Source organism: Pituophis catenifer, unplaced genomic scaffold (assembly GCF_029215685.1).
Source record: "Pituophis catenifer annectens isolate HBS135680 unplaced genomic scaffold, rPitCat1.0.hap2 SCAF_8, whole genome shotgun sequence".
In the NCBI taxonomy this organism is placed as follows: Eukaryota; Metazoa; Chordata; class Lepidosauria; order Squamata; family Colubridae; genus Pituophis; species Pituophis catenifer.
The window spans coordinates 63,750,839-63,776,185 of record NW_027256888.1 but is presented as its reverse complement, the minus strand read 5'-3'; the positions used below and the strand labels follow the sequence as shown (position 1 = coordinate 63,776,185).

At 40.2% G+C, this 25,347-nt stretch overlaps 1 protein-coding gene across 2 annotated transcripts; it reads right to left on the bottom strand.

Moving 5' to 3' along the window:
• Positions 1-3,708: 3,708 nt before the first annotated feature.
• LOC139320021 (alcohol dehydrogenase 1) lies at positions 3,709-24,063 on the bottom strand. 2 transcript variants are annotated; one of them, XM_070948113.1, is made up of 9 exons: positions 23,895-24,056; positions 22,121-22,222; positions 20,684-20,822; positions 18,456-18,543; positions 16,553-16,772; positions 14,428-14,691; positions 9,737-9,872; positions 7,947-8,085; positions 3,709-4,092 (listed from the first exon to the last, which is right to left on the bottom strand). In XM_070948113.1, exons 1-9 carry the CDS (start codon positions 23,910-23,912, stop codon positions 4,068-4,070), a joined length of 1,131 nt encoding a protein of 376 aa, XP_070804214.1. In that variant the 5' UTR covers positions 23,913-24,056; the 3' UTR covers positions 3,709-4,067. The 2 variants fall into 2 exon arrangements, with proteins under 2 accessions (XP_070804214.1, XP_070804215.1); XM_070948114.1 differs by lacking the exons at positions 3,709-4,092; positions 7,947-8,085 and adding an exon at positions 8,135-8,282 and having other exon boundaries at positions 23,895-24,063.
• Between the last annotated feature and the right edge of the window lie 1,284 nt (positions 24,064-25,347).

Below are 25,347 nucleotides of genomic sequence, written 5' to 3'. Positions count from 1 at the left end.
CTGCACAGGCCACGTACAGGCCACAACACTTGCCCCCTGCATATGTGCCGCAGAGACCCACGCATGCGGGTCAAAATTCAACAAATTACATAAATAACTTGTTCACTGCATTTCAGATTAATAAAGGTTATATCAAACAAGGCTGCAAGGTGGTTTTGCTATACACATAAAGTATAGAGTATGAAGTATATATCCAATATTGTGTTTCTTTTAAAAAATTTGGTTTTGTAAATTTTTTTTTTTAATTCCCCTTTATGGGCCCCCTTTGAGCTCCATGGGCCCCAGGACATTGTACCAGCTGAACCCGCTCTCCTCAGGCCTGTCAGTCATCTAGGTCATGGTTGTCCCAAAGGTGCTTTTTTCAAGAGACAACTGGACTTTCTGGTTTTTCTTTGACAACGTTTCACTTCTCATCCAAGAAGCTGAAGAAGCTTCCTGGATGAGAAGGGAAATGTCTTCAAAGGAAAAGCAGAAAGTCCAGTTGCCTCTTGAAAAAAGCACCTTTGGGACAGTCCTTCAGTAGATGGAGGTGAAGTTATCTTGATTCTTTGTTTATCTGATACATGTATCCTTTTCCATTCCCATTCAACATTATTCACAATTCTGGACCAGAGAGGCCTCCATCTTTGCTTACCAAGGTCTGCCAAGAAGTTTGATCTCTTCTGGTTTTGCACTAATTTATTTGAGACATGAGACAAGTGGTTTTTTTGAAGCTCTGCAGACTTTGTTGGCAGGCTGTTTACCATTGATGGGAACTCTTAGCTCACCCTACTTCTTAGTGCAGGAAAACCTAACAACAATTACTCATGGATGTTGTTATTACTTGGTTGAGCTATTGCAATATACTTTCCTAATGCAGGAAAACCTAGCAACACTTACGGTACTCATGCTGTTGTTATTACTTGGTTGGGCTACTGCAATATACTCTACAATGGGGATGATTTGAAGATCTGATCCAGAAGGCAGTGATCTGTGTGCTAAATGGTGCCTGCTTTTGAAAGCAACAGCTGTGCTTTAAACTCTGCATTGGAGTTTAGAGAAGACTCTAAAGTCTTCTGGCTGGAATCTAAAGTACTAGTTTTTACTTACAATGCCTTTTATGGTTTGACATTTTGCCAAGACCTGGATTGCACACTTTAACAGAATTCAGACCAACCAATAAGGGCATGTGAGAAGAAACAGTTAATAGTCCATCACTTCCAGGAAATAAAAGGATCAGCATTAGCTTTCCAGACAGTCTTCCAGAGGAAATTAGATTTTATTTAGGGAAATTTTAAAAACTGAGCTCCTTAGTAGAGAATTTACAGCTTAGAATAGGCCATCAATATACCATATTTTTTGGAGTATAGGATGCACCTTTTTCCCCCTTAAAAGGGGATGAAAATTTAGGTGCGTCTTATACACCGAATGTAGCCCCACCCTTTGGCCTCTGCCTCACAGCAGTTACCTCCTTGCAAGCAAACAGCAAGAAAAAACAGCTCCTTTCAGCTTCAGCACAACCTAATTAGCACAAGTTGATTGGATTGACCTCCCGACTCTCAGCTCATTTGCTCTCAGCTGTTTTGCGCAGGGTTCTGCTGCTTGCTGCAAAGAGGTAAATTGCTGGAGCAGATTTTTTTTTCCTTGTGCTAATCAAGCTATGCTGAAAACGAAAGCTATTTGCTGTTTGCTGCAACGAGGCAAAATTGCTCAGAGGCAGAGGGAGATTTCTTTTTCTTCTTTTCCTCACCAAAAAAGATAGGTGCGTCTTATACTCCGAAAAATATGGATATCTGATTCGCTTTGTGCCTTTATTGGTTTTATAAATTTGTTTCAGTTTTACCAGGAAGATCCATCTGTCCATCCATCCATCCACCAACCCATCCATCCATTATCATCTCTTATGAACTGATAACACACACTAGTTAACACAGGTAGTCCTTGAGTTACGACCCCAATTGATCCCCAAAATTTCCATTGCTAAGCAGGGCAGTGGTTAAGTGAGTTTTGCTCCATTTTATGATCTTTGTTGCCATAGCTCTTAAGTGAATATTACAATTGTTAATTGATTCATATGATCTTTAAGCAAATCTGGCTTCCCCCATTGACTTTGCTTGTCCGAAGCCAGCTGGGAAGGTTACAAATGGTACTCACATGACTTTGGGACAATGCAGCTGTCATAAATAAATGCTAGTTCCCAAGTGCCTGAATTTGGATTACATGACTGTGGGGATCCTGCTATGGCTGTAAGTGTGAAAACTGATCATGTCCCTTTTTTGTCACTTTGAACAGCCACTAAACAAACGGTTGAAAGTTGAGGATACCTATATAGCACTTAATTCCATTTGTCTCTAACCTAATTTATGTTGATAGTTATCCAGAAGACTTATAACCAATATTAATGGAAATTTCAAATTTAATAGCCTACAAGTGTAGGCTGTTTGGGTTTTGGGCTTTTTTTTTTTTTTTTGGTAGTTTATTATATTTTGATGGTTAGGAATATATTTCAGAGAACTTATCTAACTAATAATTCTAATGTGCCTTCCATTCCTCTTTGAACATTCAAAGTGGCTTCAGAGCATCTTATAAATTTACTATAAAATTGTTTTATCTTAACTCAGTTACACTGAATGCTTGGAAAACATACCTAAATCTTATAAATGAAGCCTTCATATAGTTCTAGATGTAGCTCAATTAATTTATGCAAGCTCTGAACTGATTAAAGTTACTAAAAGAACTTGAATACAACAGTTGTTCCAATTAAATTCACACAAAGCTATCTACTATAGCTAGCTGCTGGTGGTCTTATTTATATAAGATAATTGCACATCTATCCATGGGTATACATGCACAGTTTATCTAGAGATAATGACAGGAAACAGGTTAACAGAGTTGGAAGGGAGCTTATAGGTCTTCTAGTCCAACCCCCTGTCCAAGCAGATCCTACACCAATTCTGACAAGTGGCAGTCCAGTCTCTTTTTGAAGGCTTCCAGTAATGAAGGTCCCACAATTCCTGAAGGCAAGTGTTCCATTGATTGATGGTTCTCACTGTCAGAAAATTTCTCCTTATTTCTAGGTTGAATCTCTCCTTGATCAGTTTCCATCCATTATTCCTTGTCTGGCCTTCAGATGCTTTCGAAAACAGGTTGACCTCCTCTTTTCTGTGGCAGCCCCTCCAATATTGGAACACTGCTATCATGTCTCCCCTGGTTTTTCTCTTCACTAGACTAGCCATGCTGAGTACTTGCAACCATTCACTGTATGTTTTAGTCTCCAGTCCCCAAATCTTCTTGGTTGCTCTTCTCTGCACTCTTTCTAGCGTCTCAAGATCTTTTTATAGTATGGTGACGAAAACTGGATGCAATATTCTAGGTGTGGTCTTACTAAGGCTTTATAGATTGGTATTAGTACCTCACCGGATCTTGATTGTAACCCTTCGTTAATGCAAAAAGCATTGGCTTTTTTGGCTGCCGCAACACACTATTAATTCATATTTAATTGATTGTCCACTAAGACTCCAAGATCCCTCTCACAGTTACTGCTATTAAGCCTGATTTCATACAGTCTAAGTGTAAGACTTTACTTTTCTCTACATTGAATTTCATTTTGTTAGATAACAGATACTCTTGAGCATCTCAGGGCTCTTTATTTGCAATTTTGGGGACCAAAATAATTAATTGAAATACAAGATGAACAGCAGATGAATAAATCTATACCCAATATATAATTCAAAATTTCTTTATTTGAAAAAGTGCCTACATAACAAAGAAAATTTTAAAGATCTAAAACCATGTTTGTGGCAATTATTTATTTAGAGGACAGAGAGATCCATGATTAGAAAATAAGAGGCAGTATTCCTACACCTGGAGACAGTAATCTAATTAGCCAAATATGAATATATGTTTTAAACATTGTGCTCATCACACTTTTCCCCTCCTAAAATGAGTTTCCTTCACATCCATTTGGTCCACGAAGATAAAGTAGAAGGACAAAATACCATCACATGTTGTTATTATAAAAACTGTAGAAAAGGTACATCAGCAATTTAAGAAAATATTCTGTAATGGGTTTTCCTCGCCTCAGCAACTTAAAATATTAAGACTGTCCGGATGCTGAAACAGAGAAATAAGATAAATATGAGTTTTGTTCTTAACATTAAAGACTATTACTAGCGTTTCACGATTTCCTGTGAATAGTGGTAGGATTCAAATTTACTACCGGTTCTGTGGGCCTGGCTTGGTGGGCATGGAATGGTGAGTGTGGCAGGGGAAGGGTACTGTAAAATCTCCATTCCCACCCCACTCCAGGGAAAGGATATTGCAAAATCCCCATTTCCTCCCGATCAGCTGAGACTCAGGAGGCAGAGAATAGATGGGGGAGGGGCCAGTCAGAGATGGTATTTACCAGTTCTCCGAACTACTCAAAATTTCCGCTACCATTTCTCCAGATCTGTTCAGAACCTGCTGAATACCACCTCTGCCTGTGATGATCCAACCTGTTCTAGAGATGTTTCATTTGTGTACTTAACAGTAACTGTATGCAAACATTCTGGGAATGACATGGGTAGGTCCTTAGGTTCCATGGAAATTTCCAGATATCTTCAAGTATTTTCTGTTTTTAGTAATCACAGGTTACTACTTTTTACCAGATTACACAATTTATTCACCTAGGCTTTGTTCATCCTTCCTTGATAGATCTTATTCACGGGGTTTGTGTTTCTTATCATTTCCTTCCCAAACATATATTTTTGATGTCAAGATTAAGTCTAAGATTCTATGTGCAAATTTCATCCCTGAATTTAGGTGTGTCCAGTGACTAATTACCTAATTGTTTCCTTTTTACCTCAGAACTTCCTTTCTTGCAAAGGGGAGAGATTGCTTAAACAAACGATCTATTCCTAAATTGTTTTTCTTTGCAGGTCAATGCTTCCCCTAAAAGGAGCTAAACCAAATTAACAAGCTCAGCGCTGTGACCTTAATTAGTTAATTAGCATCTTCCAGCAAATGTCTATGGAGATTCTCAGTCATCCAGGTCATGGTTATCTCAAATATGTTTTTTTTTTTTCCAAAAGGCAACTTCTTTTTCTTTGAAGAAGTTTCACTTCTCATCCAAGAAGCTCCATCATTTCTGACTGGATGGTGGTGGAGATGGAAAGGTTACTTCTGTCCCTCAAAACTAATTTTTTCATCGCCGTCCCCCACCATCCAGTCAGAACTAATGAAGCTTCCTGGATGAGAGGTGAAATGTCTTCTTCTTCTTCGTGAAGTGTTACTACCACTTTATAATGCCTTGGTAAGGCTACACTTGGCATACTGCGTTCAGTTTTGGTCGCCATGATGTAAAAAAGATGTGGAGACTCTAGAAAGAGTGCAGAGAAGAGCAAGAAAGATGATTAAGGGACTGGAGGCTAAAACATATGAAGAACGGTTGCTGGAACTGGATATGTCTAGTCTGATGAAAAGAAGGACTAGGGGAGACATGATAGCAATGTTCCAATATCTCAGTGATTGCCACAAAGAAGAGGGAGTCTTAAACTATTCTCCAAAGCACCTGAAGGCAGGACAAGAAGCAATGGGTGGAAGCTAATCAAAGAGAGAAGCAATTTAGAACTATGGAAAAATTTCCTGACAGTTAGAACAATGAATCAGTGGAACAACTTGCCTCCAGAAGTTGTGAATGCTCCAACACTGGAAGTTTTTAAGAAGAGGTTGGATAACCATTTGTCTGAAGTGGTGTAGGGTTTCCTGCCTAAGCAGGGTGTTGGACTAGAAGACCTCCAAGGTCCCTTCCAACTCTATTATTCTATTCTATTCTATTCTATTCTATTCTATTCTATTCTATTCTATTCTATTCTATTCTATTCTATTCTATTCTATTCTATTCTAGTCTAGTCTAGTCTAGTCTATCCTATCCTATCCTATCCTATCCTATCCTATCCTATCCTATCCTATCCTATCCTATTCTTCCTCAAGGAAAAAACATAGTCCAAAAGAGTACCTTTGAGACATCCTCCAGCAACTTTGCCCTGTTGTCAGAAACTGGCAAGACCCTAATTAATTTCACCCTAAAGTCTTTCTTTTGCCAAGGCATTCCTTTCAATGTGGACAGGTTGGAGGGCAACTGAGACTGGAATTTCCATTACTAAGCAATGTGATCATAAAGTACAACATCACTTGACTGCATCACTTAGCGATATCAATCTCCGTAATCTCCATTGCTGTCATTAAACAAGATTTTCAGGTCATTAAGTGAGAACCTCCTTGGGATTTCCTGCCAGCTTCCAATAACAAAAGTCGATGGGGAAGCCGGCAGCTAGTTGTCCCCATCAGTTGGTTTGCTTAGGATGTTTTGAAGGACTTTGGTTAGTTTTTGTGCTAAGCTGATTCTGTGTGTTTGTAATAGCCTGTTGGTGGTTTCTAATTTCCTAATTTCCTTTCAAACCCTTTGCTAGTTCCTCAAATACCTTGCTAGTTATTCTCAAACCAAGGTGAGAAATACAAAGGTTGGAGAAGTGGCGAAAGGGACAGTGGTGAAATGCAAAATATTTTCCTACCGGTTCTCTGGGCGTGGCTTGGTGGGTGGTCATGTGACTGGGTGGGCATGGCCAACTTTAAAACAAAACTTTTAAAATCATTTTTTACTACTTATTCACTCGAACCAGTAATAAAAAAATGCTTTAAAAAAGTAAAAAAACAGGTTCCGACGATCGCAGCTGTGCCATGTGATCGTTGGAACCTTTTTTAAAAAACCTTTTTAAAGCATTTTTATTACTACTGGTTCACCCAAACCTGTAGTTTTTATCACTTTTATCCGAACCAGAGCGAACCGGTAGCATTTCACCCCTGGAAAGGAGGTTTTTATCCCTTTTCCTCATCTTCTGGAATCTTCCCTTGCCATTGGCTGTTTGGGGTTGTATCCTTCTGATGCTGCCTGTTCAGGGACAATTTCTTAATCAAACCTTTTTCAAGATTTATTACAATCCTGGCATCTGACTGAAGCCTGGGAAACAGGACCCCTTGTCAGTCAACAGGAGTGCTGAGTTACACCAGCTTATCATGTATTTAGGAGTCAAGGGTGCAGCAGCACAAGGAATCAACAATTAATGACTTAATAGCAGGCTATCAACACCCCAATTAACAATTAAAAGCCAGGCACCATATAAATACAATGTTTAGAACAGCCCGGTGCATACATTGTAGAGAGAGAAGTTCCCTGAAGATGGGCTCCACCACAAGCCTGAAACCTTGGAAGAATAAACCTCTGGTCTCAGTCTCCAACTCAAATTGGATCCTTCAGTCCTGGCTAGAGGTGACATGATAGCAGTGATTCTATACCCAAGAGACTTCCACAAAGAAGAGGGGGTCAACCTATTCTCCAAAGCACCTGAACGCAGGAAAAGAAGCAATGGATGGAAATTAATCAAGGAGAGGAGCAATCTAGATTTAAGGAGAAATTTCCTGATGGTTAGAACAATTAATCAGTGGAATGACTTGTCTCCAGAAGTTGTGGGTGCTGTAACACAGGAGTTTTTAAAGAAGAGATTGGACAATCATTTGACTGAAATGGTATAGGGTTTTCTGCTCGAGTAGGGGGTTGGACTAGAAGACCTTTAAAGTCCCTTCCAACTCTGTTATTCTCTCCTTGTTCTTTAGTATCCATCCTACAGCAAGTATGAGTAATTGTAGATGACAGAGAATGACCTGGAGGAAGAGCTGTTGCCAAGGGAACTGTCAGATAAAAGAAACCAGAATCCAGGCCAGGAATGTAACCCACATAAATGTTTTAGGCAAGTGAATTCCTGATTCATATGAAAATAAAAGGAAGGAAGCACGCTAAGACTTGCAAGATTCTGTCAGTATTCTTCTTCATGACTTTGATTTTCTAATCTGGTCTAGCTTGAAGGGTTGTTAGTAATAAATAGCAAAAATAGGACAAGGTAAAAGGAAAAAGGTAATAATGCTCTCACCTTTTCCCTTTCTGGAGCAGATCCAGCCCTTCATTGATTTTCTCGAAAGGTAATGTATGAGTGATCAATGGATCCAAAACAAATTTCTTCTGCATGAAATCTGAAACCAACTTGGGGACAGAATCTTTGCTCTTCCACCCTGAAAAAAAGATCGATCAGAATGCATTATTGAAAGAAGCCCAGTAAAAATTCTGAAAAGATGGATGAGAGTTCAGTCTTTCTGAAGATTTATAAAGTAATGCAAAATGGAATCCATCTTAAGACGACTTCTTAGGTTGTAGTTTTTGTTCTCATGGAAAGAGGCTTCTACTTTGGAAGGGAAGATACCGGTAGTAACTGGAGGGAGAAAATTAGAATAAAACTTTGCTTTACATTTCAATAATGTCATTGGGCTTAGACATCACACTGAGTGAGAGACTGACAACTTTTTACAGCCAGGAGCTGCACTGTGGCCGGAGTGATGATTCAAAGTAGGTGGAATATCTCATAAACCTAGTTGGGGCTGGGATTTTCTCCCCCCACTGCTCCCCACCTTGGTAAGACTTTCCTTGGTTAATTGTAGTTATATTAAGCCCTCTCAGAAGTTATTCAATAGCTGTTTTAACTCCCTAATGTCTTATTGTATAATAATTTTTGTTTGTATGTCTAGTTTCTAAATGGTAGAAAACCTTTACTATGTATTATCTTTGTGGATCTGGGAAGCTGAAACCATCAGTTTTGGTGTCGGTATCAGTGGTGGGTTGCCCCCGGTTTGCACGGGTTCTATAGAATCTGTAGTAAAACTGGCAGGGGGTTCCGCCCATCAACCCTGACATCATCAAAAGGCTTCTGTGCATGTGCAGAAGAGTGTGCGCACAAGCGAGCGAAGCGAGCATGCCCGCATGACCCCGCTGTGAACTGGTAGTAAAGGTAAGTAGAACCAGTGGTGAGATTCAAGTAATTTGACAACCGGTTCTCTGCCCTAATGATTTTTTCCAACAACCAGTTTGCCAAACTGCACAGAAAGTTAACAACCGGTTCTCCTGAAGTGGTGCGAACTGGCTGATTCCCATCACTGAGTAGAACCCACCCTTGGTCGTCATGTAGTCTACCTCTGCAAATGCCAATTGGTTTAAGCCATACCTTGCTTAACTTTGTTGTAACCTTGTTGCTAGTATCCTTAAGATTTATATTGATATTATTTCCTGATTGCTTATTTGTAACCTATGACTATCATTAAGTGTTGTACCTTATGATTCTTGACGAATGTATCTTTTCTTTTATGTACACTGAGAGCATATGCACCAAGACAAATTCCTTGTGTGTCCAATCACACTTGGCCAATAAAAAATTCTATTCTATTCTATTCTATTCTATTCTATTCTATTCTATTCTATTCTATTCTATTCTATTCTATTCTATTCTATTCTATTCTTCGGCCCATATGCTAAACCATTAAAAAAACCTTGAATCAGTAGTGAGATGGATTATTTTTATAGCTTTGATATTTGATAATCTTTTGTATGTTTTTGTTCCATCTTGTTTCTGCTTTGTGTTACTTTTTACATGCCAGTCTGCTCACATTTGGTTTGGAATTCAGTAACATCAAAGTAAAAATAAATATATATAGTTCCCTGAATTTGGGTTATGTATTATTGTCTGGAAATATATCCACAGAAATTATTCATATCCCCAAATACAAAATGAAAATAATTACGGCTTGAATGATCATGGGGAATGTCCTCATATAATAAATTGCGTAATGGAAAATAATTTTTTTTTACGCTCATTCTTTACACTTTTTACCGTACCTCCAAAGACACATCCTTTCCAGGTGCGGCCAGTGAAAAGCATCAGTGGATCATAAGTGATCTTAGATGCATTTGGGGGCACCCCCACAAGAACGCTGGTGCCCAAATTCTGATGGCAGGAAGCGAAGGCAGATATCTGAGAGCAAACAAACAAAGCAAAGATACACACTTTATCTATTCATTTTTATATATTGTTCTTCAACATCCGCCACTTTTTATACAGGTTACAACCAAATGAAGGATAGAGAAATTACTTGTAGACACTCTCATTACTTCCTTTTCATTTGTGGTACTTTATATGTGAGAGCCAATTTAGTGTAGTGGTCAAGACTTTAGACTGGAAACCAGGAGACTCTGACTTCTAGTTCTGTCCTAGGCACAAAGCCAGCTGGGTGACCTTGGGCCAGTCACTCTCTCTCATCCCTAGGAAGCAGGCACTGGCAAATCACTTCTGAAAAACTTGTCATGAAAACTGCAGGGACTTGTCCACGCAATCTCCAAGAATCAGACACAATTGAATGGAAGGAAAGAAATTGTACATGCATTGCTTAAAGCAATGATTCAAAATAAAAAACTAATCATAGTCCAGAGATAAGTAGATACATTTAAGTATTTAAATCCCCAATCAGACACAAATTCTCAGATGGGAGAATCTAAGCATAAGGACAACCCTTTACAGTGCACCTAAAACAGGGGTTTCCAACCTTGGCAACTTTAAGCCTGGTGAACTTTAACTCCCAGAGTTGAAGTCCACCAGGCTTAAAGTTGCCAAGGTTGGAGACCCCTGACCTAAAAGATACCATGGTTGATGCTTCCCAGAGGATAGGCACTTTCACAGAGAAAGTGCAGACTGAATCAGTCTTCTAAGAACACTTGACATGCTATTGGAGATACTGGTGTGAGCAATCCTTTCCCCTCAAACTCCTATTGATACTTCTGCTGCAGGGGTGGGTTCTAAAATTTTGTACTACTGGTTCTGTGAGTGTGGTTTATTTTGTGGGCATGGTTTGATGGTCATGTGACAAACAATTCTTTAGGATTTAGCAGAGGTACTGGTCTACCAGGCTTTTAACTGCTTGCAGAGCTGTACCGGTCTACCCATTTGTTCTCGGAGCATACTGGTCTACCCATTTGTTTTTGAAGCCCACTGGTCTACCACCACACTGCCTTTTACCGCTGAACAGCTGTAGGGCAGCCCTTTGAAGCACCGCGGCAAGAGTTTAAACAATTTTTTGCCGCTCTGCCACCATCCAGAGCATCGGAAACCACTTTCAGGCAGCTTGGCCTCAATTGCCAATCTACCACTACTGAACGGTTTACAAGGAGCAGATCGGTTCTAGCTGATCAGTTGGGAGGCTTCTTGGCTTCTCAGTTTAAAGCTACCGTGTCTTGTTTTTTTCCCCTCTTCTTTGTCAAGTGAGCCCTGATTTTTTCCTTCTACTCGATCTGCTGGGACTCAGGAGACAGCGAATAGATTGGGGGCAGGGCCAGACAGAGGTGGTATTTACCGTTCTCCGAACTACTCAAAATTTCCACTACCGGTTCGCAAGAACTGGGGAGAACCATTAGCAACCCACCACTGTTCTGCGTACTGGGGAGGTAATTGTTCTCAATCTAAACTACATAGTAAGCAGAAAGTTCGCATCAACAATGGTTCGATCCTGTGATCTTCTCCATGGTGAGGGGTATCTCAGATCTTCACTCTTTGATGAGATGAACACAAGGAATTTGTCTTTATTTTTATTTATTAAAATCATTTATCTGATTGTTTTAAAAACCTTGAAACAGTCTACAGCAAAGAAGAATATTTGTAGCTCAGGGTTGACATGAGGTGTCCATGGTGCTCTCTTAGCTTTCTTGCTTTCTTGCAGATGTTTCATTACCCAAACTAGGTAATATCTTCAGTGCTAGCCCTATTTTGGGTAATGAAATGTCTGCAGGAAAACAAGCAAGCTCAGAGAGCACTAAGGATCCCACACAGTCCACAATGATAATTAAAACCAGAATGAACGCAGAATGAAAATGACTATTAAAATATATATTGGTGGGACTTCATGGATGCAAGGAAATCAACATTTTCATATCAGTTTTTAAATGGTTGTCAAAATCCTTGAGGAGGAATTGCTTAATTTCTGCATGCAACTAAGTGACAATCATAACTTTCCATCCTTCATTACAGGGACACCAAAATGAGGAAAATGGGCATTGTGACTTCATAATGCAAGGCCTGCTTTTTCATACTTCTGCTGTGAAATTGCATGCTTGCATTAATGTTTGGACACTTGTCTTCCTTGAGACCCTTATGTCAGAAGAGAGAATTCTTTGTAATACAGATTCAAAGCATAGAATGTTTTCTGTTTTATTAATTACAAAATCTCCATCACATTATGATTGATTTGGGGAGGCCCAGCGTTTTATGTCAACAGGGGAATTATGTTTTGATCCTCTAGATTTAGTTTGCTGTGTGAGCCCAGCCTATAAGATCTTTTCAGGGGTTTCTAATGCAATGTTCTCAGGGATGAACTGGCTTCTAAAGTTTCTAAGTGAGATACATGAGTCCAACAGACAGTCTCAACTTAAGCATCCTTAGTCCACTGACTAGATACTCTGGAACAGGGGTCTGCAACCTTAAAGCCATTTGGACCCATTTCCCACAGAAAAGAAAACACTGGGAGCCACAAAACCTGGGTGGGCGTGGCCAACTCGATGTCACTCACTTCTACCAGTCACATGACCCCTTAGCCACGCCTACCCAGCCGGTCATTAGGGCAGAGAACCAGTTGTTAAAAAGCACCAGGATCCACAAAATCCTTTTGACATATATCTCTCTCCCCTCCCTCCCTCCCTCTCTCTCCCCTCCCTTCCTCCCTCTCTCTCTCCCCCCTCATCTCCCCCTCTCTCTGTATCTCTCTGTATCTCTCTTCTCCCCCTCTCTCTGTATCTCCCTGTCTCTGCCCTGGCCGCTTCTCCATCCCCTGCCATCGACCTTACCTTCTCAGGCCAGGGAAGGAGTGACTGGGAGGGGAGGGTAAGGGGCGGGGCCAGCCAGAGGTGGGATCACCTGACAGGGAGCCAGAGCAGAGGGCTCTGGAGCCACAGGTTGCTGATCCCTGCTCTGGAAGAACATTCCTGCTCCATCAGATATTTCTACTCCTTTTTCTCCCTGTTCTGTTACAGCATTCCCAGGGATAATAAGAAACAATATTGAAAATAGATATATAATAGCGTGACCAATTAGGAATACTGTGTGCAATTCTGTCACCACTCAAAAGGGATACACTAGTCCTAGAGTTACAGCAGTTCATTTAGTGACCATTTGAAGTTACATTGGCATGGAAAATAGTGACTTATGACCATTTTTCACTCTTATGACCTGTGCCACATTCCCATGTTCATGTGATCAAAATTCAGATGCTTGACAAATCTCATTTTTATGAAGGCTGCAATGTCCAGGGTCATGTTATCCCCATTTGCGACCTTCTGACAAGCAAAGTTAATGGGGAAACCAGATTCACTTAACAATCACGTTATTAACTTAACAACTGCAATGATTCACTTAACAATGATGGCAGGAAAGGTCATAAAATGGGACAAAGTTCACTTAATGTCTGTCTTACTTAGAAACATAAATTTTGGGCTCAATTGTGATCGTAAGTCGAGGACTATCTATACAGTAGAGCTAGAGAAGGTTCAGAAGATTAAAATGATGAAAGAACTAAAATGTTTAGTTTCAACTAAAATGGTGAAAGAACTGGAGCAGCTTCTTTATGAGGAAAAGTTGTGATGTTTGGGGATTTTTAGCTCACAGAAAAGGTGAATGACAGGGGACATGATTGCGGTGTACAAAATTATCCATGGCATGTACAAAATGGACAAGAAGGAACTATTTGCTCTTTCCCAAAACATTAAAACCAGAGAACATCCTAGGAAATTGAATCTGATAAAAATCAGGATAGGCAAAGATAACTTTTACTATACAACACGTAATTCAATATGTAATGTATTCCATCTAGTATCCAGTGCCATACTGGTTGCTTTGGCCAGGTTCTGGCTGGAACACATAGACAATATTAGTTATAGGATGCCAGAACTAACAATTGATTGTTGCTATATGTGGTTTATTATAATTGGAATGCAGCGATATATCCAGTGGTGGGATTCAGCTGGTTCTCTCCGGATCGCACGAACCGGTAATGGGGACTGCAGAAGGCTCCGCCCACCCACCCAGATGTAATGCATGACTACTACACATGAGCAGAAGGTCATGTGCATGCGCAGAGGTGGCACATGCGAGTGAAGCAAACACGCACGCTCACATTTGCAAACCGGTAGGGAAGGTAAGTGAATCCCACCTCTGGATATACCTTTCTGAATTTTGACAGTGTCTTCCTTCAGAAAATTCAAGGTAAATACATATGATTGTCCCCCACAACCTTCAATCTAACATTAACTTTACAATATCCCTTGATAATTTATTGGGATTGGTCCAAGTTCATTTACCTGATCTTGTAATCATTATGCAACGTTAGGAAAAAATGCTCTACCACAATTTACAGAAAGCATTACACATATGAAGCTTTAGATTGCTACACCCAACCTCTGTCATAAGAGGTCACACCCAATATGACTACACAATGGGCTATTTTACTTTTGTGTTATCGGCATTATTTGTTATGATAATTTTCACATACCATGGTTTCGGTGCGTCCAATCACTTCAAAAGAATAGTCTACTCCTTCACCCCCAGTCAAGTCAAAGAGCACTTCATTGATGGGCTTCTTGAAATCCAGGGGGTTGATACATTCTGTGGCTCCCATTTCTTTAGCCTTAGCAAATTTATCCTTGTTGATGTCAACTCCAATGATTCGGGAAGCTCCGGCTGCTTTACAGCCCATGACCACAGAGAGGCCAACTCCACCCAAGCCAAAGACAGCACAGACAGAACCAGGCTCTACCTAGAAAATCATAAGGTCAATACACATTGGACAGTTTATTGATTATCTTAACAAGACTTATGTGCTGGTTAAAGTAAATAGTTTTACTAGCAGTTCTGTGAATGTGGCTTGGTGGGTGTGGTATGGCTTGGTGGGCGTGGCCTGATGGGTGTGGCAGGGGAACGATACTGTAAAATCTCCATTCCCATCCCACTCCAGGGGAAGGTTACTGCAAAATCCCCATTTCCTCCCGATCAGCAGGGACTCAGGAGGCAGAGAATAGATGGAGGCGGGGCCAGTCAGAGGTGGTATTTACTGGTTCTCCAAACTACTCAAAATTTCTGCTGTTGGTTCTCCAGAACTAGTCAGAAACTGCTGAATCCCACCTCTGTTATCCCCACTGTCTTGTGATCAAAATTCAAGCCCTTGGTAACTGGGATGTATTGAAAATGGTTGCAGCAACCAGGGTTCATGTGATCGCCATTTGAAACCTTTCCAGCCAACTTCCAATCAGCGAAGTAAAGGGGAAAGCTGGATTCAGAATAACGGAATAACAGAGTTGGAAGGGACCTTGGAGGTCTTCTAGTCCAACCCCCCTTCTCAAGCAGACAAATAGTTGTCCAGTCTCTTCTTAAACATCTCCAGTATTGCATCCACAACTTCTTGAGGCAAATTGTTCCTCTGATTAATTGTTCTCACTGTCAAGAAATTTCTCCCTAGTTCTGAGTTGCTCCCGTCCTTGAGTAGTTTCCATCCATTACTCCTTGCCTTGCCTTCAGGTGCTTTGGAAAATAGCTTGACTCCCTCTTCTTTGTGGCAACCCCTGAGATATTGGAACACTACTATCATGTCACCCCTAGTTCTTCTTTTCATTAAACTAGACATACCCAGTTCCTGCAACTGTTCCTCATATGTTTTAGCCTCCAGTCCCCTAATCTTCTTTGTTGCTCTTCTCTGCACTTTTTCTAGAGTCTAAATGTCCATTTTACATCATGGCAGCCAATATTCCAAGTGTGGCCTTACCAAGGCATTATAAAGTGGTATTAACACTTCACGTAAGAAGTGTGTGATTTATTTAAAACAGCTGCAGTGATTCACTTAACAAACGTGGCACAAAAAGGTTGTGAAATTGGGCATGACCTCACTTAACAACCATCTTGCATAGCAATGGAAATTCTGGTCCCAATTTTGGCCGCAAGTCAAGGACTACTTGTACTCATTTCTCCTGCAGGCAAGCTGCATAAGTGCCCTTGTATTGGGTTTTAGGACAGCCAGTCTGCCAGCCACCTTGGTTTTTTGTTTGTTTTTTTGTTTGTTCACAGTGAAAACAAACACAGCAAAGGGAAATAAGATTAGGGGAATGAGTGAGTTACTGTTAGGAGGCGGTTTTTCGTGTTCTTATGTTGGCTAGCAAGCAGATGTGTTTGTCAGCAATCCATGGTTACAATGGACCCATTCATTGACAAACTGGATCAGTGATCCTGGAAAGAGCAGCCTAGATGCTGTTGACATTGGACTACATGGAAGCGTTATAGCAAATATCAATGATTCTTGGCAATTTAACATCATTTTCATCCTGGGAATTTAACATGGCACAAAAAATGCTGGTTGATGTACAGGACAAAGGCCTCCTGAATCAAATCCCAAAAATGAGTGACACGCAGATATGTTGTCCACTGAAACACACAGAATTGCAGCTGGATTTAAATAAAGTATATGTTCTTGAAATCAACGCTCTATGATTTAACAGATTAACAGACTTGGAAGGGACCTTGCAGGTCATCTAGTCCAACCTATATCTGACTCTACCTAGGATCAAACTAACAACCTCCTGATTGTGAGGCAAAAGTTCCACCTCTAGGCCACAGCATCTGAATCTTACCTTAGCTGTCTGTATGGCTGCCCCATAACCGGTTGAAAACCCACAGCCAATCAGACAAACTTTTTCTAGAGGGGCTGAAGGATCAATTTTGACCACAGAGTTTTCATGCACCACAGTGTATTCAGTGAAGGTGCTGGTGCTAATGAAGTGGTGGATAGTCTTTCCTTTGCATGTGAATCGGCTGGTGCCATCAGGCATTAAGCCACTGCCTGAATTAAGGCTGTAAAAAAAAAAAAACAACCACACATATATACAGAGAAAAGGTTACAGCTGATAAAGAGGAACTTTGCTGAGACTGAAGGTCAAAGTCTGCGAGCTATTAAATGTTCTTTGCATTTCGCATTTGGGGTTTTCTAGGTGCATGTTGATGAGGGAGGGAGAGCATGAGTGGCTCTGCTGAACATACTAGGCTAAAGCCAAATTAAATAATTTATGGTCTTGTGTAATGTGAGGAAGGAACCAAACTGCAGCCTTAGTATGTTGTGTAATTTAGTCCTTGGGACTGATCACAAGTTGCACATTACAGAAAAACAGCAACTATATTTTAATAATCTGGGTCTGAGGTAAAACTCAACCAGATCAGCAGCAGGGAGAAAATTAAACTCCTTTCTCCTTTGCTGAGGAAAATCTGCCAATAGACTGTCTTTTTTATTGGAAAAAATATTTGGGAACAGCATAAAGAGGGGAATGTTTTTCTAGTCCAAATATAAACTTCAGGGAGAAAGTTTTCTAATTGTCTCTGCCCAGGCTTTACAATCATGTATATTTTCACATGCACACCTGTCCAAATTGAGTCCTAGCTGAATCACAGGTGCTTTTTAAAAAGGTTGTTATTTTTTTTTTCTTTTCTCTTGAGGAAGAAGATGTTTCACTTCTCATCCAAGAAGCTTCATCAGTTCGGCTGGATGGTTGGGGGGGGGAAGGAACTCTCTAAGTACTCTCTCGAAGAGAGTGATAACAAGCAGATGACTGCAAAGAAATATAATCCTTCCAGCACCACCCACAACATACATGTCAAAACTAATCCTTTCATACCCCACCCAGCCAGAACTGATGAAGCTTCTTGGATGAGAAGCAAAACATCTTCCTCAAGGGAAAGGAAAAAAAGAGGGGAAAACAGTCCAATGGCCTTTTGGAAAAGCATCTTTGAGACAATGATCTTGATGATTGAGCATATCTATAAACACACAGTCCTAGTTGAAGTTCAGTATTGTTTGCTCGCTTGTTTTCCATTACTTGTACACTATCACAATTGCTTATGTGGCTCACAAACAAAAAAAGGGATTGATTTCCAAAAATTTGTGGGAACAGCTAAGTTTTACCAAAAGATGGCTAAAGTAGAGTCCATCTGGATTTCAGAGTTAGGGCAACAAATGAGAAACTTCTATGTTGCCTTTACCTCCCACAGTGTGGGGATACCCAGTGTATCTTCTGTGAGAAGTCTAACAAGCCAGAATCAGCTTTTAAGAAATGTTTCTGAAGATACTCTAAGCACATTGGCATTTACAGGTTAAATCCATGTACTTGGATATCTACTGACAGCCATTGCAGTGCCCACAATATACAATGCTGTTTTACTTAACTGGCTCAAACTATGGACTCTGTATCAACTGTAGTTTTTAGGTTTTTCTTCAAATATGGCCTCAATGCATTGTTATAATCCAATCTGGAGGTAACAAAGGTCTGAGTAACTGGGATTCAATCTAGCATGCTTCATCCCATCTGGATCCTTATATTCCAAGAAATTTGCTCTGGAGCCAACCCAGAGACAAAATATTGATTCCATTTAAAGTTATTCTGAACTGGACCCTTTAATGTAATTTCAATCATAATAATAATAAAAAGAATATATTAAAATACTGATTTTGATAGAGAAAGAAAAAGAAAAGAAATTGAGGCTCACTCATTTGAAATACACAAGTTGCCTTTGGAACTCAGGCAAGCTCTGCATTTTCCACATTGTGGAACAAAAAGTGGAATTACCTTATCTCCTAAAACAAAAACAAATAGTTAGAATTAGTATGTTTCAAACCCATTGCAAGCAAGCACAGAGCTATATAAATGAAATGAAATGAATACTCCTGAATGGTGGTGGTGTTTTCAGTTGATTTGGGATCCAGATATAAAATACTTTGAAAATAAGATGTTTGATTTTGATTGTCTATATTCTGTGGTTACGCTTTTAAACATTTCTAAGTACAGTACTAGTTAGAGATGGATACCAAGAATTAGGAGATAAATGAAATGCTCATTTATTTAGAAAAAATGTTAGGATTAGTGTGATAAAAACTTTAGGATCCTTACCATGTCTTATATTCAGATCCACTGCTTTTTAAATTGAAATGAAGTTTGTCATTCCTGGAACTAAGAGGCCTGATCCTGATTTAAAGTACAAAATGTCTTATATTTAGGATCTTCCATTTGTTGATCCCAAGAATGTACCTCCTTTGAATCAAACTTCATTGCTAATGACTTCATAAAACACGTAAGTTTTCTTGACAATAGCACATAATAGTTTGCATTTGTCTTGGTCCAGTATATTTTCCCCAAGTTTAGCCTACAGCTGTGGCATTCCTCATGACATTATAAACCAGATTACTTTCTAAATTTATTACAGATACAGTCCTTTCACATTGTGTTAGTCCTTGCATTACTTCAGGCTCAGTAAATACAGGTAGCCCTTGACTTAAAACCATTCATTTAGTGACCGTTTGAAATTACAACAACACTGAAAAAAGTGATTTATGGTAGTTTTTCATACTTAATGACCATTACAGCACCCCCGTGGTCACATAATCAAAATTTGGACGCTTGACAACTGGTTCATATTTATGACGGTTGCAGTGTCCCGGGGTCATGTGATCACCTTTCGCGACCTTCGGACAAGCAAAGTCAGCTTCACTTAATTTTACAATTGCAGTAATTCACCTAACAACCGTGGCAAGAAAGGTCGTAAAACAGAGCAAAATTCACTTGACAACTGTCTCATTTAGCAACACAAATTTTGGGCTCAATTGTGGCCATAAGTTAAGGACCACCCGTGTAGCATGCTGCAAATCCTGTCGCTCAAGGAATTGTGGCTGACTGGGTTCAGGAAAAGAGCCTTCTCTACCATGGCTCCACCGTCCCAAACTTGGCAGCTTTAAGACTTGTGGACTTCAACTCCCAGAATTCTCCAGACAGCATAGCATAGCATAGCATAGCATAGCATAGCTCAGGGGTCTCCAACCTTGGCAACTTTAAGACTTGTGGACTTCAACTCCCAGAGTTCCTTAGCTAGCAAAACTCCCAGAGTTTCTCAGCCAGCAAAGCAAAGCTGGCTGAGGAACTCTGGGAGTTGAAGTCCACAAGTCTTAAAGTTGCCAAGGTTGGAGATCCTTGGCATAGCTGGCTGGAGAATTCTGGGAGTTGAAGTCCACAATTCTTAAAGCTGCCAAGTTTGGGGACCTCTGCTTTGGAAGATCTTCTCCCCCATCCCCCCGGGTGAAATCTGCTCCCACCCTTCTAACCTTCTATAAAGGCCTGAAGACCTGACTCTGCCAGTTGGCCTGAGGCCTCAATAGAGAAGTATCACACTTGTGGTGTTAATGGACCAGTAGCAGATCCCATCTCCCCCTGCATATCCTGTTCCCTCCCCTCCATCTTTTAATCATAATTTGTATTTTTATTGTGTGTGTATGTGTGTGTGTGTGTGTAGTTTTACTGCTTTTAATGTTGTAAGGTGCCCAAAAACGCCTCATGGCGAGATGGGTGGTAAACAAACGTAAGAAATAAATAAAAATAAACATAGACCGGAATTAAAAACTAGATTGGAAGGCGATAACTATCATCATATAGAAATCAAACAAAAGGAATGCACAGTCAGTGCAAATGCATCTTATTTGATACAGAGACTAAAAGGAAAGCTAATCATATGTCCACTTTAGGGCAAAACATTTATGAAGCTCTTTTGTCTCATAAAACAGATTTATATAACAATTCTGGATACTATATTAATTTTTCAGAACATAAAATAACAGAACAGAGTGTTCTACTAAGAAGATAGTGAGAACATGCCAAGTGTGTGGTCTGGGCCAGATTTTAGTGTCCTTGTGTAACTCATCCCTTCTTGGGCCCCAATTTTTCTCATACCCGGTTTCACACAAGTCACTCCTTCTCCAACACTCTCCACAACCCCAGCGGCTTCGTGTCCGAGCACTATTGGCAAAGGCATCGCAAAAGCGCCACTGATCACGTGTTCATCAGAGCGGCAGATCCCTGTGGCCAAAATCTACAAAACGAAACAAAAAACAAAACAAAAAGCCATGAATTCAAGTTTTTAGGTCAGGGGTGTCAAACTGGATTTCTCTGAGGGCCGGATCAGCATTGTAGTTTTCCTCCGAGGGCCGGCCGGGGTGGGGGGGGGGGAGATAGGATGAATGCCTCCTGCAGCACCCTGCTGCCCAAAACGGGGTGCAGGGGGGCCATGTGAAGCCCCCCACACCCTGTTTTTGGCCTGTTGTACTCTGCTGGCCAAAACGGGGGGGGGGGCATGCAAGGCCCCCTATGCCCCGTTTTGGCTGCCAGAGGCATCATAGGCCGGTCATTTGCTATTTTCAGAGTGGCCCTATGGGCCAGATTTAAGCACCCATGTTCTAGATAGTAGGGAAATATCCTTGTTTGCACTTTTAGCTCATACCACATACTGAAAAGCCAAGATATTATGACTCATTGTGATGCTCATTATTTTGTAGAAGTTTTTCAATTTAGCTTGTTAGAATTGTTTAATCCAAATATTTTATTTCTTCTTGCAGAACACAGTGTGCTTAATAGAATAAGGGAATTGTGAAATGAAGATATGAAAAGAGATTATAAATATTGAAATGACCAATAAAACTTTGCTTGGCACTATTTCTACATTTGAAAATATTCATCTGAAAAAAAAAAAGCCAATTAGAAGCCAATTAAATAAAATCAGCATAAGGTAAGTTTATATTCTTTAAAAAATACATATTCTGAAATGTAGGCTTTCTCATAATCCCCAAATTTTCATATTGGAGCTGTGTTGAAACATTAAGGTAATAGGAGAACTGATAGATAACAAAGTTTTAGTTTACGTTTTAGTCTCACAAATTCATGCCAATTCAGTTCATATTGCAATCACATAAAGCGAATTTCTTAATTGACTGTTCTGTATTTCAGCAAAAACACCGTTGTCCTAATTACAATTCTGGTGGATTGGAAGACAATTTTTTGCATTTTTTGCCATATTAAAATATCCTAAATGTAGAAAAATGTCAAAAATGGAATGACTGCAAATACTAAAAAAATAAAACAGAATTCAAGAACTTGTTTATCTTGGTTGAACTCATGGTTGATCTAAGCTGACCATCACAAGATCAGTTAGAAAATGATGTGTGGTACTGCTCATTAGTGGCATCCTTATTTTTCCTATTGTAATAATATCATTTGGATATATGTTAAATGGAGGAGGAGGAGGAGGTGGTGGTGGTTGTGGTGGTGGTGGTGGAGGAGACTGTGAGGCTAAAAAATGAGATTATCATCCATAGTGCTATTCTTTTGATTTACCTTAATGCGGACTTCATGTGCTTTTGGAGGTGCTACTTCAATCTCTTCAATGCTCAGGGGTTTCTTCAGCTCCCAAGCAATAGCTGCTTTGCATTTTATTACCTGTAAAACATATACTCAGAGGTATTAGAGGAATGGCACTGTAACATTTGACCAAGCTTTTGGATTTCCTTCATTGCATTAATCACTGATATCAGAATCACAACGCCTGCCGCTTATCATTTCTAGCCAAAAATGGCCATTGAGATAAATTAACACCCAAGCTTTTCCTGTTGTCATCCAATTTCTTAGACTAGAAGCCCACTTCTAAATTTAACTTGTATTTATCCATTCTTGATTGTACGCAGTCTTTTTGGTTTGGTATTAATATTTTCATACTGTAAAGTTCAGCTATGATGACTATGGATTTCATTTTCATTTGAGCATTTGTAATTGTTTAAACATGCTGCTTTGAAAGACATGTTTGTGTCTGTGTTTTTTGTGTGCGTGTGTGTGTCTATCTTCAAGTCAGCCTTGATTCCTGGTGAATACATGGTTAAGTTTAATGAAAAGAAGGACTAGGGGAGACATGAGAGCAGTGTTTCAATATCTCAGGGGTTGCCACAAAGAAGAGGGAGTCAAACTATTCTCCAAAGCACCTGAGGGTAGAACAAGAAGCAATGGGTGGAAACTAATCAACGAGAGAAGCAATTTAGAACTAAGGAGAAAATTCCTGACAGTTAGAACAATTAATCAGTGGAACAACTTGCCTCCAGAAGTTGTGAATGCTCCAACAGTGGACATTTTTAAGATGTTGGATAACAATTTGTCTGAAGTGGTGTAGGGTTTCCTGCCTGGGCAGGGGGTTGGACTAGAAGACCTCCAAGGTCCCTTCCAACTCTGTTATTCTATTCTAGTCTAAGTCCTGCAGTTTTCTTGCCAAGGTTTTTCAGAAATGGTTTGCCATTGCCTTCTTCCTAGGGCTGAGAGTGACTGTCTGGCCCACGGTCACCAAGATGGTTTTGTGCCTAAGGTGGGACAAGAACTCGTGGTCTCCTGATTTCTAGCCTGATACTTTAACTACTACACATAAATGGTTCTCAAAAGGCCCTATGATATTATTTTAATATGTCACTTCTCAGTTTATGCATTTAGCAAGTCTCAACATACAGTCATCTCTGCAAAAAATATTTTGCAGCTGTGTGTAACCAGTAGCTCTACAATAATTAGACTTTTAAAACACAAATTATGGGAAACAAAAGTTAGCATTCCGAGATGGATTCCTTTCACCACAAATCCCATTAGGAAAAGTTTACCACAGCAGTAAAATCATTGCAAATGTTAGCTGGATCACTGCCTATTACTTTTGAACTTTCATCCTGAAAGGGTTTGGTTTTATTAGAACAAAATCAAAATGTTAAACGTTATATTCTTCTGCAGATAAACTTTTTGTTGCAGGACTGCATTTAATTTAAATTTCACAATTCAAGCTTTTTCTATCTCTTGCAATATGCAAAACGTGTATTGTTCTTCTAATGATCACATTTTACATTCAGTTAGCTCTTTTCCAGAATTCCATTTCAATCTATTATTTTGGTTTTAATACAAAAGTTATGACTAGGCGCATGTGGATACTTTACGTATTTATTTTCACGTATTTTATAAACCACATGTATAATTGCAGTTGAAGAGACAACAAAAGCTAACAAAATATAGTACAACAAATAAAATTGTGTCTTTCACCCTAATGAAAAACTTGTACTGTGACGGAATCAACATAAACATGTCCACTTACTTTGCCTGCGGTACTCATGATGCTTTTTCCCCAAGTTTTGTAGTTGTAGCTGGTTCTCTGTCTTCTGGCTGTAAAAGATCAAGAATGCACGCAGTCTCTGAACTGATCAGGGAGTGTTGGAGAGCTTGCCTTTCACTTATATTGTAAGCTTCGGCTGCATAGAGGGTGTAGGTTTTCAATCAAGCTCACTAATTCCCAAGGTCCACCCATGAGCTAAAAAAGGAAATACAGTTCAACGTTCCTTCTCTTGGTCTCTGTGCCAACTCAGAAGCTGAGTTGCCTGAAAATATTTGACAGCTTTGTAAATACCCAAATTTACAACTATTTGAAATTGCTACTAAGTCACTTCTTGATTTTGTTAGATTCATATCTGCCTTTCTTTCAGATGTTCTGGCTAACTCTTACAATTTATCACACACACACACACACACACACACACACACACACACACACACACCTTCCCAGGCAGGGATGGGTTCTAAATTTTTTTACTACCAGTTCTGTGGGCATGGCTTATTTTGTGGGCGTGGCTTGATGGTCATGTGACAATTCTTTAGGATTTAGCAGAGGTACTGGTCTACCAGGCTTTTAATTACTTGCAGAGCTGTACCGATCTACTCATGTATTTTTGCAGGCACCGGTCTACTCATGTATTTTTGCAGGCACTGGTCTACCCATTTATTTTTGCAGGCACCATCTACTCATTTGTTTTTGGAGGCACCGGTCTACCACCAAACTGCCTTTTACCAATGATCAGCTGTAGGGCGACACTTTGAAGCCCCGCGGCAAGAATTTAAACAGGTTTTTTCCTTACAGCCCATCAGCTGGGACTCAGGAGGCAGCAATAGATTGGGGCTGGGGCCAAATAAAAGGTAAGAATAAAGTGGGGGGGGCAGGCAGAACCGGTTCGTGACGTCATATCGTCACCGCTACCGGCTCAGTGGAACCGGCCCGAACCGGGAGGACCCACCACTGCTCCAGAACCTGGGGAGGCCGTTTTCGCTCTCATGGAAACTTGAAGAAAGCCTCCGGACCCCGGGAAGGGCAAAAACGCTCCCCCCCATCGTGGTGCAGGAAACCGACTAGGCCACACTCACCATGGCCACGCCCACCCAGCAACCGGGCAGAGAACCCCTTGCTAAAATTTTTGAAGCCCACCCCTGCTTTTATCTGTCAGCCTTCCCTGGTAGAGCAGACAGAAATCAAGATCAAATGGGCTAATGCTTCTTATTATAAGGCCACCTGAACAGAATCTTGCAATTCTGAAAGTAGAGATCCTTTCCTGTCCTCATTACCTGAGAAATTCAGGTCCCTTCTGAATCGCTTTCTCCACCTGTTATGCAGTTGCAGACTGTGTCTTCCTCTCTTGCCGGATTGTTCCCTAGGCAGCATCTCTTTGCTCCGTTTTTTTTTTTTTTTTTTGAGATCTTTCTCACGTACAGTTACAATCTGG

Coding starts and splice junctions, on each gene's coding strand:
- LOC139320021 (XM_070948113.1), bottom strand. Junction 8,086..9,736: donor GAAAGGATGTGTCTTTGGAG/GTACGGTAAAAA, acceptor TCTTTTTTTCAG/GGTGGAAGAGCAAAGATTCT. Junction 4,093..7,946: donor CTGCTCCAGAAAGGGAAAAG/GTGAGAGCATTA, acceptor TCTCTGTTTCAG/CATCCGGACAGTCTTAATAT.